The sequence below is a fragment of the Primulina huaijiensis genome, chromosome 5 (genome assembly GCF_012295235.1).
Source record: "Primulina huaijiensis isolate GDHJ02 chromosome 5, ASM1229523v2, whole genome shotgun sequence".
Classification (NCBI taxonomy): Eukaryota; Viridiplantae; Streptophyta; class Magnoliopsida; order Lamiales; family Gesneriaceae; genus Primulina; species Primulina huaijiensis.
In genome coordinates this window covers 20,331,936-20,349,075 of record NC_133310.1, presented here as the reverse complement: position 1 = coordinate 20,349,075, position 17,140 = coordinate 20,331,936, and the positions used below count along the sequence as shown (strand labels likewise).

Sequence of the window (17,140 nt, the reverse complement as noted above, 5' to 3'; positions counted from 1 at the left end):
TGGAGAGGGTACAAACCTCATTATAATGATGCAAAGTCAAACTTTTCAAAAAAACAACTTACTCATAGTAACTTCTACTAACTCTATTTTGGCAGCTGTCAATTATAAAACTTTTTCACAAAATTCATGCATTTGTACTATCCTTGCAAATTTAGCAGTCATGCTAATTTTCACTTTTAAATATGAAATTCACTCATAAACACTTTATAAGACATGTGTTCGATCTCCATCAAACTCAGCCATCAAATTCAACTCTTTGAATTTGATTATCTCAATAGGAACATAAAATCCAATATTTGTATGACCCTCAATGGTTCAGAATACAGCTAGTCGTGGTTCACAACTCATGTGATTCGAGACAACATGTGTCCCTTATATAGGATTATCTTGGTTAGCTCAATTCTTTGCATCAACCTTTGATTACAAGAACTTCAAAACTCTGATTATACCCTTCGAATCATGGTAAGAGCGCGTAGTAACACCCCTATTATTTTATAGGTATCACTAATAATTCCTGCAATAACAAGTATATAATGATTAACGATAGTACGGTGGTCCATTCAACTCATATATCCCGATCGAATCTACAACCACAGATTTATCGAAGGTCGCATATGAATTCGATAATGATGTGATATATATTTGAGTAATCATAGTGACATCTTATGTGCAACTAGGAAACCAATTTTCCCTAAAGCACATTTTTTTACTATGACCATAGATTCCTTGCATTATTACTTCATTAGATCACATACGATATACACACTCTTACGTGAGTAGTGAATCTCCGACTATAATACTTCAGATTCTATGTATATCGAAACTACGCTCAAACTCATCAGTTGAAGACTCTCGCAGAGTCGTTAAACGAGTCAAAGTGCATCACTAATACGTAGAACCTTTATGTTGTCCCGGGTCCAATAACTAATGGTGTACATACGTAACCACGTACTTATCTAATTGATATATGGCAACCATTTGGAAATTACGATAAAGGATTGTTCAGTAACTGATCATATGAGCACTCATTATGTATGATAAGACATCTTCATGTCTCTACCAATGAAACATGATATATAACATCAAATGTGAAGGTTGGGAAGTCCGTTTTGCTACACGCATTCTCTGCTCGCGCAAGCCTGCAAGGAGACTGACATCTTGGCTTGTCCAAAAATGCAGTAAAAGACCGAGACGTCTATCGACTCAAATCTGTAATTTTGTCACAGGATGTGTTATAACATCATGTACAATTTGTGAAACACATATATAAATATTAGACGTTATGTTGAGGAAAATGAATAAACTTTATACCACAATTTTAGTTGATTTGATATGTGAGACATGGAGGTCATACATACATATTTTGTATGTATGTATATACACATCTACTTATACATGTATTCTAGATTAACAAACCTGTCATCTGAATCAGATTTAGATTTGGGTATCTAGTAATACATGTTCTAAGAGTCGAAATAGTTTAATCTACACGGACTTGGAAAAGTTGTCCGAATAACCTTAACTTGGGCAATATATTTGACATCATTAAATTAAGAATCGAAGGCTTTGTAATGCGAAAACAGACAAATAACTACTCCATGTAGGGATCTCAAGTTTGCAGGTTTCAAACCAGCCGATCTACAAAATAATCTACACTCGATTATGTAATCAATTGATTGTCTGTGTGCTAAATCTGTAACCAATAGAATCATGACAAAAAATATAGCAGGCTAGCAGCCTTGGTATATAAAAAAGATCTTGATTTTCTTAAAAGACTAATTTACATGAACAATACAATTCAATTCTTTTAGTCATGAATCAGTCCAGGTGTCATAGAAGCATCATACCTACACCAGTGATCTCTTCCGAGGCAATCGCTTGCGCTCACCAGAAATCAAAACCATGATGACCTTGGCTCCCAGGTCGCCCGTAAAACCGAAAATCCATCACTGAGCTAAAAGGCCACCGAATTAAAATTTGAACTGGAAGATACGTTGCACCACCAGCAACTTGTCAAATGTCCATGTACACAAACATTTACGCTACTTTCAGTTTTACGGTTTAGATGAGATACAATTATTAGTATCTTCAAATAAGTTTCATCATGAAGTCGAACTGCATATCAGGTGAGGTTTTTGGCTGAGGCCAAGTTGCATTTTCAGGCACTTTAATACATTTGAAGCCTAGACTTGCATATAAACTTTTGGCTCCAAGGTTTTGTAAGTCGCAGTGTAATGCAATTGCCCGACATCCCCAACTTATGGCTTTCACCTCTGCTTTAGATATTAGCATTTTTGCTATTCCTTGTCTACGGTAGCTTTGTCGGACAGCAACGTTTGATATGTAAGCAATTCCTTTCCTATACACAATGGCATCATGTCTCATTCTGACTAATAATCAGATTTATCACTGATAGAAATCAAAGATTAAAGTTGGATATTATTATAATTATAATGCATTCATTTGATACAATTTTATTTTGATTTGGTTTTACGAAAGAGTTTTGCCACTCCAAGCTGTCCTGGAAATAGTTCTTTATGGCGAACCGAACCACATAAATTTTATATTTTTAATACTGAAAATTCAACAATCAGTTTTAAATACATGTTGCCTTTTTTGTGCTCCAACGTTTTTGGAGGGGAAAAGGACTCAGCAGATGTGACTTGAAGTCGGAGCTAAACTTACAAAAGTTAACTCCTATGCTGCAGATAAAGTTTGTTGGCAATTGACATGCTTTAACTTAGGCAAAAGACAATCTGAAGAAATATGGACTTTTTCTTCTTATCCCAACAATATGCATTCCAAATATATAGTTGATGTGATCCTATCAACTAAGGAAACAAAATAGCACAAAATAAGGAAACAAAATAGCACAAAATCAAAATCAAAATCAATCTAAATCTAATCAAATCAAATCAAAATCTTAATCAAATCTAAATCTTCAATAGAATATTCTACTACACTCCCCCTCAAGCTGGGTTGTATATATTATGCAAACCAAGCTTGGAGTTTAATTCATCGAAAGCAGCTCTTGGAAGTGCTTTGGTGAGAACATCAGCAATCTGCTGTCGTGTTGGAACATAACTGAGTTGAACAATTCCTTTGTTCACCTTCTCTGATATGAAATGTCTATCGATTTCAATATGTTTAGTTTTGTCATAATGAACGGGATTCTTGGCTATGCTGATAGCAGTTTGACTGTCGCTAAACGTCTTTACTTTGTCTTGTGTCTGAACCTTGAGCTTTTTTAACAGCCTTTGAAGCCACATTCCATTCACAAATTCCTAATGCCAAGGCACAGTACTCTGATTCAGCACTACCGCGAAAAATAATGGCTTGCTTTTTGCTTCTCCACGTCAAAAGGTTACCCCAAACATATAAACAATAACAAGTGATCGATCTTCTATCTGTTAGTTCTCCTGCCCAACTAGCATCAATGTAGATTTCTACATCCCGATTTTTAGACTTTCTGAACAGAAAATTGTGTCCCGGAGTCATCTTCAGGTATTTCAAATTCGAATCACTGCTTCCATATGATCCTCATTTGGATCATTCATGTGTTGACTGACTACACTAACAAAGTATGCAATGTCAGGTCTAGTATGAGATAGATAGATGAGCTTACCAACTAGTCTCTGATTCCTTCCTTTATCCACGAGGCCGATGTCCCCACTCCTGATCATCTTCTTATTAAGATCCATAGGCGTGTCCACAGGTTTGCATCCAAGTAAACCTGTTTCACTTAACAAATCTAGTATATATTTTCTCTGAGATGTGATAATTCCTTCTTTGGACCAAGCCACTTCCATTCCTAGAAAATAATTTATGTTCCCAAGGTCCTTGATTTCAAACTCCGCAGCCAACATATTTTTTAGACTGATAATTTCCTCTGAATCATTTCCTATCAGTATGATATCATCAACATATACTATGAAAATGGCAATTTTCCCTCCTGGTTTGCTTTTTACGAACAGTGTATGATCTGCCTGACACTGGTGGAATCCTTAGAGCTTCTTGTACAGAATTAGGCACTTGTATGCTGTCAAGGTTTGAAATAAATGTTTTGTATGTCGGCGGCAACTTCCCATAGGCTACATGCTTTTCAATAGGATGTTTAGTGCACCCTCTAACGCCTTTCCGGTGGGCAATTAGCTGATCCAAATCATTAATCATATAATCATCATGGGCAGGAGAGTCTGGTGCTGATGATTGAGAGTTCTGAGTTGTAATGATGTCTTGCGTATGCTCGATGAGTTTTCTCCCTCTATAGACACGTAGTTCGGAGTTGTGAGTGTCGACTTGTGGTTGTTTTAAATCAAGTGGAGCTGTTTCAGTACTAGGAGTAGCCAAGGTTGGAACTATTTCAGGCCTGGAGATGAACACAGAAGTAGATATCTGTTGGGCTGGTGCTGGAACTATTTCAGGCTCGAGAATGTACACAAGAGCGGGTATTTTTTGGGCTGGTACATCATTGGTAACTGGGAAAGGATCCGAGGTCCGGTTTCCCCCCTGAAAATCGGATTTGGAAAAGTAGGCTGATGTTCAAAGAATGTTACATTCATGGTGTTGTATACTCTTCGAGTGATTGGAGAGTAGCACTTGTAACCTTTTTGGTTGGATGAGTATCCAATAAATATACACTTTAGAGATCTTGGATCGAATTTAGTGCGATGATGTTGGTGAATATGAACAAAAGAAGAACATCCAAAAACTTTGAGTAGTAGATCTGAAGAAAAAAACTGAATGTGGGGATAAACATTGAGAAGTGTCTTACGGGGGGTTTGAAATTTTAAGACTCGGCTTGGCATCCTATTGATGAGGTACGTTGCAGTAAGAAAGGTCTCTCCCCATAAATACTTAAGGACATTGTTGGTGAACATGATAGGACCAACAACTTCGAGTAAGTGTCTATTTTTCCTTTCTGCCACTCCATTTTGTTGTGGGATATCCACACAAGAACTTATGTGAATGATACCGTGTTTGGAAAAATAAGATCCAAGGACAGAGTTGAAGTAATCCTTAGCATTATCTGTCTTAAGGACTTTGATCCTGCTCTGGAATTGGGTGGATATCATGGAGTGAAAGATTTGGAACATCATGGATGTTTCTGATTTTTTCTTTATGAGAAAGGTCCAAGTAATTCTTGTGTGATCATCTATGAATGTAACAAATCACCTAGCCCCATTAATATTCTTGATGCGTGCGGGTCCCCAGCTATCACTATGAATTATAGAGAATGGAAGTGAAGGTTTGTATTGTAAGCTCGGATATATACTTCTTGTATGTTTGGCAAGTCGACAAATTTCACATTGATAAGCGCTTGAACTTTTATTAATGAATAGAACGGGAAACAACTTTTCTATATAATCAAAGTTAGGATGACCGAGGCGAAGATGCCATAACATAAATTGGCTTTCAATAGACGCTAAATTAGAAAAAGACACAGAATTTGTGAAACACTTGACTGAATTTGATGTAGGACCAAGGTCTGGTGAGTGAACTTCTCTACTGAGGAGATTATTTCCTTTGAGTAAATACAGGCCATCATGCACCTAAGCACTGACAATCACCTTCCCCGAATCCACTGCCTGAAAATCACAAAGATTGGAATAAAACTTAGTCACACAGTTAAGATCCCGCGTAAGTCGACAGATAGAAATCAAATTACCATTCAATTTTGGAACATAAAGAACAGAAGAAAGTTGAAGGTCCCTTGTCAATTGAATTGATCCTATTCCTGCCACAGGTGATAAAGAGCCATCAGCTATTCGTACTCCAGAATTATTCGTGCACGGCTGATAATTTTTTAGTACACTGGAGTCTCCAGTCATGTGATCTGAGGCCCCTGAGTCGATTATCCATGGCTGTAATGATTTATTTTTGACAATATCAGCATAGGACATGATACCTTGGTGTGCAAGAAGCATTGTGTGTGACTCGGCAGGTGCATGAGATGATTGTCCGGGGCTCGATGTTTGATTTAGCATTTTCTGCAATGCCTCTATTTGATCTCTGGTGAAAGGACTACCCTCGGTACTAATCTCTGTGATAGTAGCATTATTTGCACAGGTTTCTCTCTCAACCCGAGTGTTGGATGGCTTCCAATCTACTGGTTTGCCGTGTAATTTCCAGCAAGTAGCCTTGACATGACCCAGTTTCTTGCAATGGTCACACCAGGGCCGTCTTTTGCCAGACCTATTGGGTTGAGAGGAGTTGTGGGCGAATAAAGCCGAGCCTTCCACTCCGGGTTTACTTTCTGTTAACATCAACCTTTTCCTACTTTCCTTTCTTCTAACTTGCAAATGTCTCTCTAAGGTTAGGAAAGGGCTTGATTCCCATGACTCTCCCTCTGACTTCATCTAGGTCCCTATTTAGGCCAAGGAGAAATCGAATTGTACTTTTCTGCTCAACTATCTTCTTATACAATGCAGAATCATCAACACACTTCCAAGAATATACTTCGTATAGGTCTAATAGTAGCCAGTAGCGTGTGAGAGTGTTAAAGTACTGAGTAACGCTCATATCCCCTTGTTTAAGATCATACAGTCTCGTCTCAACCTCAAGTAGTTCCACCGAGTTTGAAACCGGCATTCGAACTTTCACCTCAGGAAATGAATCAAAATTTGCCCAATTGTTATCACTAGATGTTATCTGCTGCACAGGAGCTGCATTTGTAGGTGAATGTTGTGTTTGAGGGACGGTTGCTGCCACTACAGGTTCAGGAACAGAATCAAAATCAATGAATGAAGCCTCTACTTTGATCATAGATGGATTCCCCTCCGAGGACGCCAAGCTACTAGATGATGCAGTTCTCTGAAAAAGAAACTGTCAGCCAATCATTTTTTATGTTAAGAATAAGAAGATGAAAATGATTTGGACAAAAACAGCTGTGAATATATAGTAGTTGTGGTAGAAGGATAGAGCAGATAAATTGAAATTAATATCAAGAATACAAGGATGACGTTAATTGATCTCATCTCCCATGAAAGTAAATAATAAAAGATGCTTTGATATAAGCTCCATATAACTGCACACAGTCTCGTCTCAACCTCAAGTAGTTCAGAGGTATTTTCTGTGCTTGAGTATGTTTCAAGTGTCGCTTCCCATATGTCCTCGGCTGTTTTGTGAAATAGGAAATTTTCTCCGACTTCAGTAGTCATGGAATTTATCAGCCAAGACAAAAGAAGGTGATCATCAATCTTCCAGGATCGGTGTTTGGGATCCGTAGTCTGCGGAGCTGCGATTTCACCCGTGAGATGCCCATCCTTCCCTCTACCGTAAATATACATGAAGACAGATTGTGACCATTGAAGATAATTTTGGCCATGGAGTTTGTGGTTTGTAACAATATTAGAGAAGAAGCCAAGGATGGAAGAGATTGGGGAATTGACTTCGGAGAAGTGACTTCCGAGGAAAATGCATTTGATGTCATGCCGTATTTGGTACCGTATTTAGTCATTAGTATGGCCGGACGAATGAGGATGGAATGAGGATGGAAAAAAAAAGGTGAGGACTGCCGGACGAATGAGAGTGAAAGAGGAGGCTAGGGACGGCTAGGGTACCGAGACCGGCTCTGATACCATGAAGAAATACAGACTTTTTCTTCTTATTCCCATAATAATATGCAGTCCAAATATATAGTTAATGTGATCCCATCAACTAAGGAAACAAAATAGCACAAAATAAAGAAACAGAATAACCAAAATCAAATCAAACCTAAATCTTAATCAAATCTAAATCTTAAATAGAATATTCTTCTACATAATCCTTACAACTAAAACAGATTGCGTGCTTCTGAGTTGGGGGCATTTTTGGGGTTCAATTCATTATGCCAGCAACAATTAGGGTTTTTAGAAGTCCGACTTTATTTTGCATGGACAAGTCCCAAGTTTATAGAAAATCTAAAGTCATGATAGAAAAGGATTTCTCAAAGTGATTGTTATATCCCAATTAACTGAACAAACGTAAAGATTGGCACTATAGGTGCCCACAGAATTTCATAGTCTTGGGTGCTATTACAACACAATTTGGAAGTCAATGCATATGGCTTTATATGTACCCTCTTCTCAGAGTCTTTCATCTCTTTTAAGGTATACTCTCAAATTTCTTCCATATCAATTTCAATTTTCTTGGCTTATTCATGATGATTGGTAACATAATGAAGCTATCTGAAAAGGAAGAATTTAACTTTTCAAGGTGAAATCATCCAGTGTGATGGTAGACTATCCCAATATTTAATGTTTCTTGAAGAAACTAAAATAATAGTCAACTACCACAAAAGAAAGATTTTTTTTATACTTCCAAGCTAAAAATAAGTACTCAAAAATGAGAACTAAAATGTACCTTCTCTGAAGAAGAGGTCCTTTTCTTGGAAGAAAATCAGCGACGGTGTCCACAGTCAAAATCCCAATCACATATCCTTTACTTTGACTATGTTTTCCGTTAAAACTTCCGGCTTTGAAATCATCATTCCCCATGAAGAACGAATCTACACCAGAACTTCCAGCTACAGCCACCATGCAAGTTCTTTTGCAGCCATTTGGTATTGAAAATCCAAATAGCATACCTATAAGCCTGTCAATTCTCAAAACAACATCTAGAGGAAAAGAATAATCAGGGAAGAAGGAACTGCAATGTGTCTCCGCCACTTCCCAGCAGTCTTCGATCCTGGCATCGCGAACGAAGATTTCAGGAGACGTGGGGAAAATTTCAAACACTTGACTAGCCCTACAAAGACCTACAAAGAAGAGAAATCCTTTAAAACAGGAACATCATAAATAATTAATTAGTTTAAAATCAAATAAACTCTGCTCTGCCTGTACAACAGAGTGCTAGCCACATACTAGTTCACTTCTTATAGTTTATGTTGTTTGTCACCATTCTAGTATTGTCTGTCTTTAAGTACCAAACCTTAAATTTGCCTCCAAATCTTTTATTCTCTGCACTCACTATCATAATTCATATGGTTTCGACTATAATTTCAACGCCTACCATAAAGTTCAGTTGAAATGCAACAGATTGAATTTTCACGCTATAAATATCAAGTTAACAATTCTTGCTTTCAAAAGAACCACGTGACAAAATTCGGTAGGCAGGTAAATGAAACATTAAGTGAAAATCATAAATAGAGCAAAAAAATCATCTGACTCGTGACACTAATTCTAATAAATACATCTAAGAATTCACACTTGGATCCAGAGATAGCTCCAACACAAAAATACACCACTCATATCAATCTCATCCAAAACCCCAGTTTCTTACAAATAGGTTCAAATGAAGTAAAAATCACACCAGTCACGGTCAAATTTCATGACTTTCATTCGACCATCTATTTATGCTAGAGTAGATGAGATTATTCGCCTATGCATCGATTGTTCTAGTGGGACTTACAAGGTACTGACTATAGATCATAGTACACAGGTATCAGCATCTATTGCAATAGTGTAGATTTGTAATCATATTAGATCACGATTAAAATCATGTCAAGTTGTCAACCCAGCCAGTTTCTGGAACACGAGCAGCACCATATTTTGTCACATATTATCATGACAATTGACTTAAATTGTAGGAATTTAATCAGACTGATACAAGATTCCAACTTCTTCTTCTTTAGCTAAGGATCGAGTTCATACCACATGGCCTACACAAAGAAGAGTTCAATTACCAACCTAAAACTTGATTTTTGATTAAAATCAATAACAGTAAACTGAACCTTATCCTCATCAAACAAACAAACAAAAGCTCAAACCAGGTGCAACATAGTTTATCAAGGATGACAAACTAACCATTTCAAATGAAATAAAAATGAAAAACTTTTAATTGCCATACCGGGTCCGCCCCAACCTGATATTGTAGGAAAGGAAGAAGAGAAGGATGTGGGAACTCCCAAATGAGAAATCTTGGAAAGTGAGTAAAAGGGACTATCCAGATTCTTGAAGTTGAGACAAAGACTGAAGAGGTTATTGCCCTTTTCCACAGACAACCCTCCAAAATTAATCGTCTGCATTTCCAAAATCACGCTCCCTCTCCTCTCTCAAAATTTCCTTCAATTATGCTCTCTCTCAGTCTCCTCCCTCCACGGGAAGAAAAAGAAAGGAAATTGCAACTTCAGAAACTTTCTGGGTTTAAGTGTTTAACACTCCCCGACTAACCAAATTAGTTAATTATTGGTTAAGATTGTCCTTATATTATCATTCCTTACATAATAAAATTTGAATTTGTCTTTTTAAAAAAACTCAAATATATATTAATTTTCAAAAAGTTTGTCACGATATTTTATCATATATATAAATAAAATACAAAATAGTAAAGATATTTTATTTTTAATCATAAATTTAAAATCATTAATATTTTATTGTAAGTTTTAGTAGGTATATACAAATTGTATGTCTTTTGTTATACGATCATACAAATCTATTTTCGTGAGAAAAATCAGATTTATTTATATTTAAAATGNTTTATTTTGAAGAATACTAATACATAAATATATTAACTATAAATTTGATAAATATAACATAATTTCTATAATATAAATATATTATTTTAAACAATAAATATTAAAATTATTTATGTTTATTTTTTATTTTATTTTGAAGGATACTAATACATAAATATATTAACTATAAATTTGATAAATATATTATATTTAGTAGGTTTTAATATTCATGTGTTGTAGCTAACATTTTGGATAACTTATTTTAAGAATTGAAACTATTAATGAATTTATAAAAAATAAAAAATAAAACCAATCAATTAAAGCCCAAATTAAAGGGTGCTACTGTCAATATTTAGAATAAAAATTAGAATGAAGTGCATTTAAGTTTTACAAATTTATATTGACAATTTTTTATAAATAAAGATAAATTTTTTAATATTTACAATAATATATAAATAAAAAAATATTTTAGAATTTTAAAATGTTTGTAAAAATAGATAATTTATAAATGTATTGAAATATGTTTCTATGATATTTTTTTATTTCTTTATTAAATTTCAGAAAAACTTCGTGTAATAAAATGACAACTGGAGATCGATGCCAAAAGATCTGTGTCAAAGACCAAACAACATCTGATCTCCCAAAAACAACTATAGATGAAGCAACTCTCCCAAAACTAAAAACGATTTGGGGGTTTGATACATTTAAAATCATCGTTAATTTTAATGACGGTTTTTCCTAAATCCGTCGTAAATTCTAATTTTCGTATGGGTTTAATAAAACCGTGGATATATTTGTGAGATCCCGAGACTAAAATAGTATTGATGGTATTTTTGTAAATAATTTGAAAAATATTCAATTTATTTGGATGATATTTTCGTAAATAAATTGAAAAATAATGAATTAATTTTAAGGGTAAAATGATAATTAGCGACATATCTTGGTCATATGAAGTCTAAATGATTTGAAATTTGGATATAACGTAGAAAACTCAAAGATATAGAAGTTTCATGTTTTGAGTTTTGGAAAATTTGATCATTTAACTGATCCAAAAGAATATACCGATTTTAAAAGATTAATAATATAATATAATAATAAAAAAAGGATAAAATTGAAAGAATCATCGAGAATGATTCTTTGTTACATAAGAATGAGAAATGAGAAATAAGGATTCTCAATTTTCTTTTCGATCGTGCGATTTATCGGTTTATTCAATCGACGAACCGACTTCAGTTCTGGGATCGTTGACACGAGGTATGCGATTTGAGGTATAAATTTTATAGTTTTGGTGATGTTTGAAATTCGTCAATTTTTTGGAATAAATCCGATAAATTGTTAAAGCATACTGGAATTGAAGAATGTTGAATAGTGTATGATTTTAACGAGGAAGAGATGATTATAGTGATGTTATTTTGAATTATTCTCAATTTATTATAATTAGGAAATTTTAATCGTTGGATTGAGATTGAAGAATTATTTGTCAGTTATTATTAATTCTGATAAATATATGCGGTAGAATAACCGACAAGAAACTAAGTTTTGAAGTCTGAATTGAATTATGCTATGATTTGAATTTGATATGAATTTTAAAGTTTCAAAAAATATTTGAAACCTCTATTGTTGATATTGAATGAAATTATGGATTGAAAAGAATGTGTTATTGATGTAGATAGAGTTGCTATACTGAAATCTTAAAGCTACATCGACTGGAACGAAGAATTGATGTATGTTGCGATCGAGTAACATACGACATANTTGAGATTTGGGATTTGATGGCGCTTTGTCGACGCTATCATACGATTATCCCTGATTGAGGCCGGTGTGCCAGCTCGAGCATTGATTTGATAGCGATTCGATTGACTCTGACATGTGCTCAGTGGATGGGCATTTGACCTGATACCTCCACGACATACATGCATTGCATATCATATATCATTGTTTAGATATATGTGGTATATATTGTGGTTGCTTCAGACTGAGCTTCGCTCACCCCAGATTGGGCTGTTGTTGTCTTTGTATGTGGACAATGACAGGTACTCCAGGATATCAGGAGACCGGAGATGGTACTTCTGGAGGGAGTCACAGTTTGAGTTGATGTTTCGTGGTCTTTCCCAGTTTATATGTTATGGATCTATATACCGGGGTATGTCCCGAGGATATGATTTTTTGTTGTATGAATTATTTTGATTATGTGTGGGCATGTTTTATGATGTGAGATGAAATACTATTTTTAGTATTCAAATAGCATATTTTGGGCTCATTGTAAAGAAATTTTAAACTCGTTTTCCGCTGTAATTAATTAACCCTAATCAAATTGCATTGTAATAACGATTAGGAGCTAAGGGCCCCACACGGAGTGGTTTCAGACCATAGCTGGGAATGCTCAATTGAGTCTTGTGTACACTTGAATAGGCACAAATGAATTTTGTGTTTGTGTTTGATTTGTTTGTATTACTTGCTCTTACTTGATTTCATTTGAGTAAGTTGTTGATGAAATTGATGATATGAGATGATGATGATGTGAAATTGATATTGATTCGTGATATTGATCCTCTGATTTGTAGATAGATCCCACGAATGAAACTGCGAGTAGCAGTACTGAGAGGATAGTTGGACAATTCGAAGGATTGTCCATGGATCTGGTGATGGCTCGATTCCAGGATTTGAAACCACCGAGGTTCTTTGGCACTGAGAGTGCAGAAAGATCAGAGGCATGGTTAAAAGATATCGAGTACTTGTTTAATATTGTTGAATATTCTAAACCTAGGAGAATGAAACTTGCTCTCTACCAACTGAAAGACTGAGCAAAATCTTGGTGGGAAGCCGCTGAGATAGGATTGAAAGAGGCCGGGATTGAAGTCACATGGGATGTCTTCAAGATCCAGTTTTTGGAGCAGTATTCCCCTCCTTCTTATTACACTGCTCAGGAGAATGAATTTAATATTCTGCAACAGGGAACGATGTCTGTTGCAGAATATGCTTCGAAGTTTTCGACTTTGTTGAAGTATGCACCTCACGTAGCTGCGAATGCAAAGGCAAAATATAACAGGTTTGTGAATAGATTACACCCTGCTATTTATACTTTTGTCATTTCTGGTTTGCCTACCAGCTACGCAGAGGCAGTTGAACGAGCAAAGGCAGCTGAAGCTGGACTAAAACGAGGAGGTCCTCAGTACACTCTTCCACCTCCAGTGATAGCTCAACAGCCTACCTTGCGTCCGAGAGGTAGGAAGTTTAAGAAGACTGGTTCCACTGTTTCCTCATCTTCTTCGAGTTCCAGTGGATCCCAGAGAGGGAGTCCCGTGATTGCTCCTTATTGTAGTCATTGTGGAGGCAAACATACTATCGAGCAGTGTCGAGGTATGTTTGGTACTTGTTATAAATACGGACAGGAAGGCCATTTCTCTCGTGTATGTCCGAATAGGGGTACGACTTCATCCCAACCCCAGCCAGGATTTAGAGGTGGCCCCAGTATGATGATACATGTTGTTCCTGTTCCTTCTTTCCAGCAGTCGAATGTTCCCCGATATCGAGGACCGGGTGGTCAGACTGCTCAATTCCCTCCTCAAGTTCGAGTGTATGCCATGACCGAAGATCAGGCCAAGGAAGCTTCTGGTGGTGTGATTGCAGGTATTTGCATGCTTTGCGATTATCCTGCACGTGTTTTATTTGATACAGGAGCATCTCACTCATTCATATCTCATTCATTTGTTGTATCTCATGATATTATGAGTACTCAGTTGTATGATACATTGTCAATAGCCACGTCAGCAGGAAAGATTATTTTGTCTAAGCAAGTTGTGCAGAATTGTGTATTGATATACGAGGACAATGTACTGTTTCTGAATTTGATTGTCCTTCCAATGCACGACTTTGATTGTATTGTTGGCATGAATATCTTGACGACAAATCGAGCTACTGTCGATTGTTTTCATGGAGTGGTGCGATTTCGACCTGTTGATGGACCCAAATGGAATTTTTATGGCAAGGGTTCTCAAGCCAAAATTCCTTTGGTATCCTCTCTGGAAATGTCTCGATTTTTGTTTAGCGAAGATGAGGGTTATCTTATCTACGCTATTGATGTCTCTAAGAAGAAGGCTTCTTTATCTGATATTCCTGTTGCAAAAGAATTCCCATATGTATTTCCCGATGAGATTCTTGATTTCCTCCTCATCGAGAAGTTGAGTTTAGTATTGATCTTGTACCGGGAACTGCGCCTATATCTAAAGCTCCTTATCGCATGGCACCTATTGAATTGAAAGAATTAAAAGAACAATTACAGGATCTTCTCGATAAGGGATATATTCGACCGAGTGGATCACCTTGGGGAGCTCCAGTCTTATTTGTTCGAAAGAAATATGGTACTATGCGAATGTGTATCGATTATAGGAAATTGAATCGGGCTACTGTGAAAAGCAAGTACCCACTTCCTCGTATTGATGATTTCTTTGATCAGCTTCAGGGTACTTCTGTATACTCTAAGATTGATCTTCGTTCTGGGTATCATCAAGTACGAGTTCGAGAAGAAGATGTGCCTAAAACTGCTTTTCATACGAGGTATGGCCATTATGAGTTCTTGGTTATGCCTTTTGGTCTCACGAATGCTCCTGTTTTCTTTGTGGATCTAATGAATCGTGTTTTTCGAGATTATCTTGACCGATTCGTTATTGTATTTATCGATGATATTCTTGTATATTCGAAATCGAAAAAGGTGCATGCTGAACATCTGAGACTGGTACTTCAAACTCTTTGTAATGGACATTTATATGCTAAATTGTCCAAATGCGAATTCTGGATGGATAGAGTAGTATTTTTAGGCCACGTCATTTCGAGACATGGAATATCTGTTGATCCCGCTAAGGTTTGAGCCGTATTGAATTGGCCGAGACCTACGAATGTTCCTGAGATACAAAGCTTCTTGGGTTTAGCTGGTTATTATCGTCGTTTTATTGAAAGATTTTCGAAAATAGCTAAACCTATTACTCAACTGACACAGAAGAATCAGCGATTCATTTGGTCAGAGGAATGTGAAGCTAGTTTTTTTGAATTGAAGACGAGATTGAACACAGCACCTGTGCTTACTATTCCCTCAGGTACCAGAGGATTTGTGGTGTGTACAGATGCATCTGGTAAAAGTTTGGGCTGTGTTCTGATGCAACATGGCAAGGTGATTGCTTATGCGTCTCGTCAATTGAAATCTCATGAAACTCGTTATCATGTTCATGATATTGAATTGGCCGCCATTGTGTTTGCTTTGAAGATTTGGCGCCATTATTTGTACGGAGAAAAGTTTATTATTTATTCGGACCATAAGAGTCTGAAGTATCTCTTTTCTCAATCTGATTTGAATATGAGGCAACGCAGATGGATGGATCTCTTGAAGGACTTTGATTGTGAGATTCAAAATCACCCGGGATCGGTGAATGTTACTGCGGATGCCTTGAGTCGTAAAGTTCATGATTCTGTTTTAGCTTCTGTTAATGTCGCCAAGGTACATGAGGATATATGTACTTCTGGCTGGACTTTTCACTCGAATTGGAATTCTGTCACTGTCTCAGCATTGCAAATTGAGCCGAACTTGATATCGAAAATACGAAAGGCCCAACGAAGCGATGCTCAGATCCAAAAGTTGAAAGAACTTGTATCTACAGGACATCAGTCTGGATTTCAGATTTCTTCTGATGGTTCTTTACGACTTAATGGTCGGCTGGTAGTCCCTAATGATTCTGATTTGAAATCTGCCCTTCTTCAAGAAGCACATTGTAGCAAATACAGTATTCATCCTGGAGGTCGAAAGATATTTTGAAATCCCGAAATGGAATTGGGAACATATTGCTATGGATTTTGTGACTCATTTACCTCGTTCGCCCAAGGGTTGTGATGCTATTTGGGTTGTTATTGATCGGCTTTCGAAATGTGCACATTTTATTCCGTATGAGCGGACTTATCCTTATGAGAGAATGGCTCGTTTATACATTGAGAATATTGTGAGACTGCATGGTGTGTCGGTCTCAATTGTATCAGATCGTGATCACATGTTTGCTTCTAAATTCTGGGGTAGTTTCCAAGAAGCAATGGGTACGCGTTTGGCTATGAGTACTGCTTATCATCCTCAGACTGATGGCCAAACGGAACGTACAATTCAAACATTAGAAGATATGTTACGTGCGATTGTGATGGATTTCAGAATGGGATGGCAAGATGCTTTACCATTGGTGGAATTTTCTTATAATAATAGCTTCCAAACGAGCATTGGTATGGCACCGTTTGAAGCCTTATATGGGAGACGATGTAGATCACCGTTATTCTGGGATGAAATTGGTGAAAGACAATTGACTGGACCTGAAATGATACAGGAAATGAATGGTAAGGTTCAGTTGATTCGACAGCGGATAAAAGCTGCTCGAGGTCGCCAAACGAGTTATGCGAATAAACGAAGACGACCCTTGGAATTCCAGAAAGGTGACAAAGTATTTTTGAAAATATATCCCTTCCGAGGCACCGTTCGATTTGGCATGCGAGGGAAGTTATCTCCTCGATATGTTGGTCCATACAAGATCCTTGATCGAGTTGGAGATCTTGCTTATCGGTTGGCATTACCACCAGCTTTATCTGTCATTCATGATGTGTTTCATGTTTCTATGTTGAGAAAATATGAAACAGATCCATCACATGTGCTTCAACCTGATGAGGTTGAACTTGATC

General features: G+C 36.6%; 1 protein-coding gene and 1 long non-coding RNA gene across 3 annotated transcripts; both read right to left on the bottom strand.

Annotated features, from left to right (window-relative positions):
• Window positions 1–1,626: 1,626 nt before the first annotated feature.
• LOC140976957 (GCN5-related N-acetyltransferase 4, chloroplastic-like) lies at window positions 1,627–10,122 on the bottom strand. 2 transcript variants are annotated; one of them, XM_073441415.1, is made up of 3 exons: window positions 9,829–10,122; window positions 8,344–8,737; window positions 1,627–2,359 (listed from the first exon to the last, which is right to left on the bottom strand). In XM_073441415.1, the coding sequence occupies exons 1-3, from the start codon at window positions 10,004–10,006 to the stop codon at window positions 2,089–2,091; spliced, it is 843 nt and encodes a 280-aa protein (XP_073297516.1). In that variant the 5' UTR covers window positions 10,007–10,122; the 3' UTR covers window positions 1,627–2,088. The 2 variants fall into 2 exon arrangements, with proteins under 2 accessions (XP_073297516.1, XP_073297517.1); XM_073441416.1 differs by having other exon boundaries at window positions 1,630–2,359; window positions 9,844–10,122.
• Window positions 5,553–7,475, bottom strand: LOC140976958 (uncharacterized). Its single transcript, XR_012175348.1, has 2 exons — window positions 7,050–7,475; window positions 5,553–6,558 (listed from the first exon to the last, which is right to left on the bottom strand). It is a non-coding gene; the product is annotated as an uncharacterized lncRNA (long non-coding RNA).
• Window positions 10,123–17,140: the final 7,018 nt, after the last annotated feature.

What these genes read in the sequence shown, in the direction of transcription:
- LOC140976957 (XM_073441415.1), bottom strand. Translation starts at nt 10,006, where the DNA reads ATGCAGACGATTAATTTTGGAGGGTTGTCTGTGGAAAAGGGCAATAAC. An exon ending in ATCAGGTTGGGGCGGACCCG is followed by an intron (nt 8,738 to 9,828) that starts GTATGGCAATTA and finishes TCTTCTTTGTAG; the next exon opens with GTCTTTGTAGGGCTAGTCAA. An exon ending in GGACCTCTTCTTCAGAGAAG is followed by an intron (nt 2,360 to 8,343) that starts GTACATTTTAGT and finishes CATTGTGTATAG; the next exon opens with GAAAGGAATTGCTTACATAT.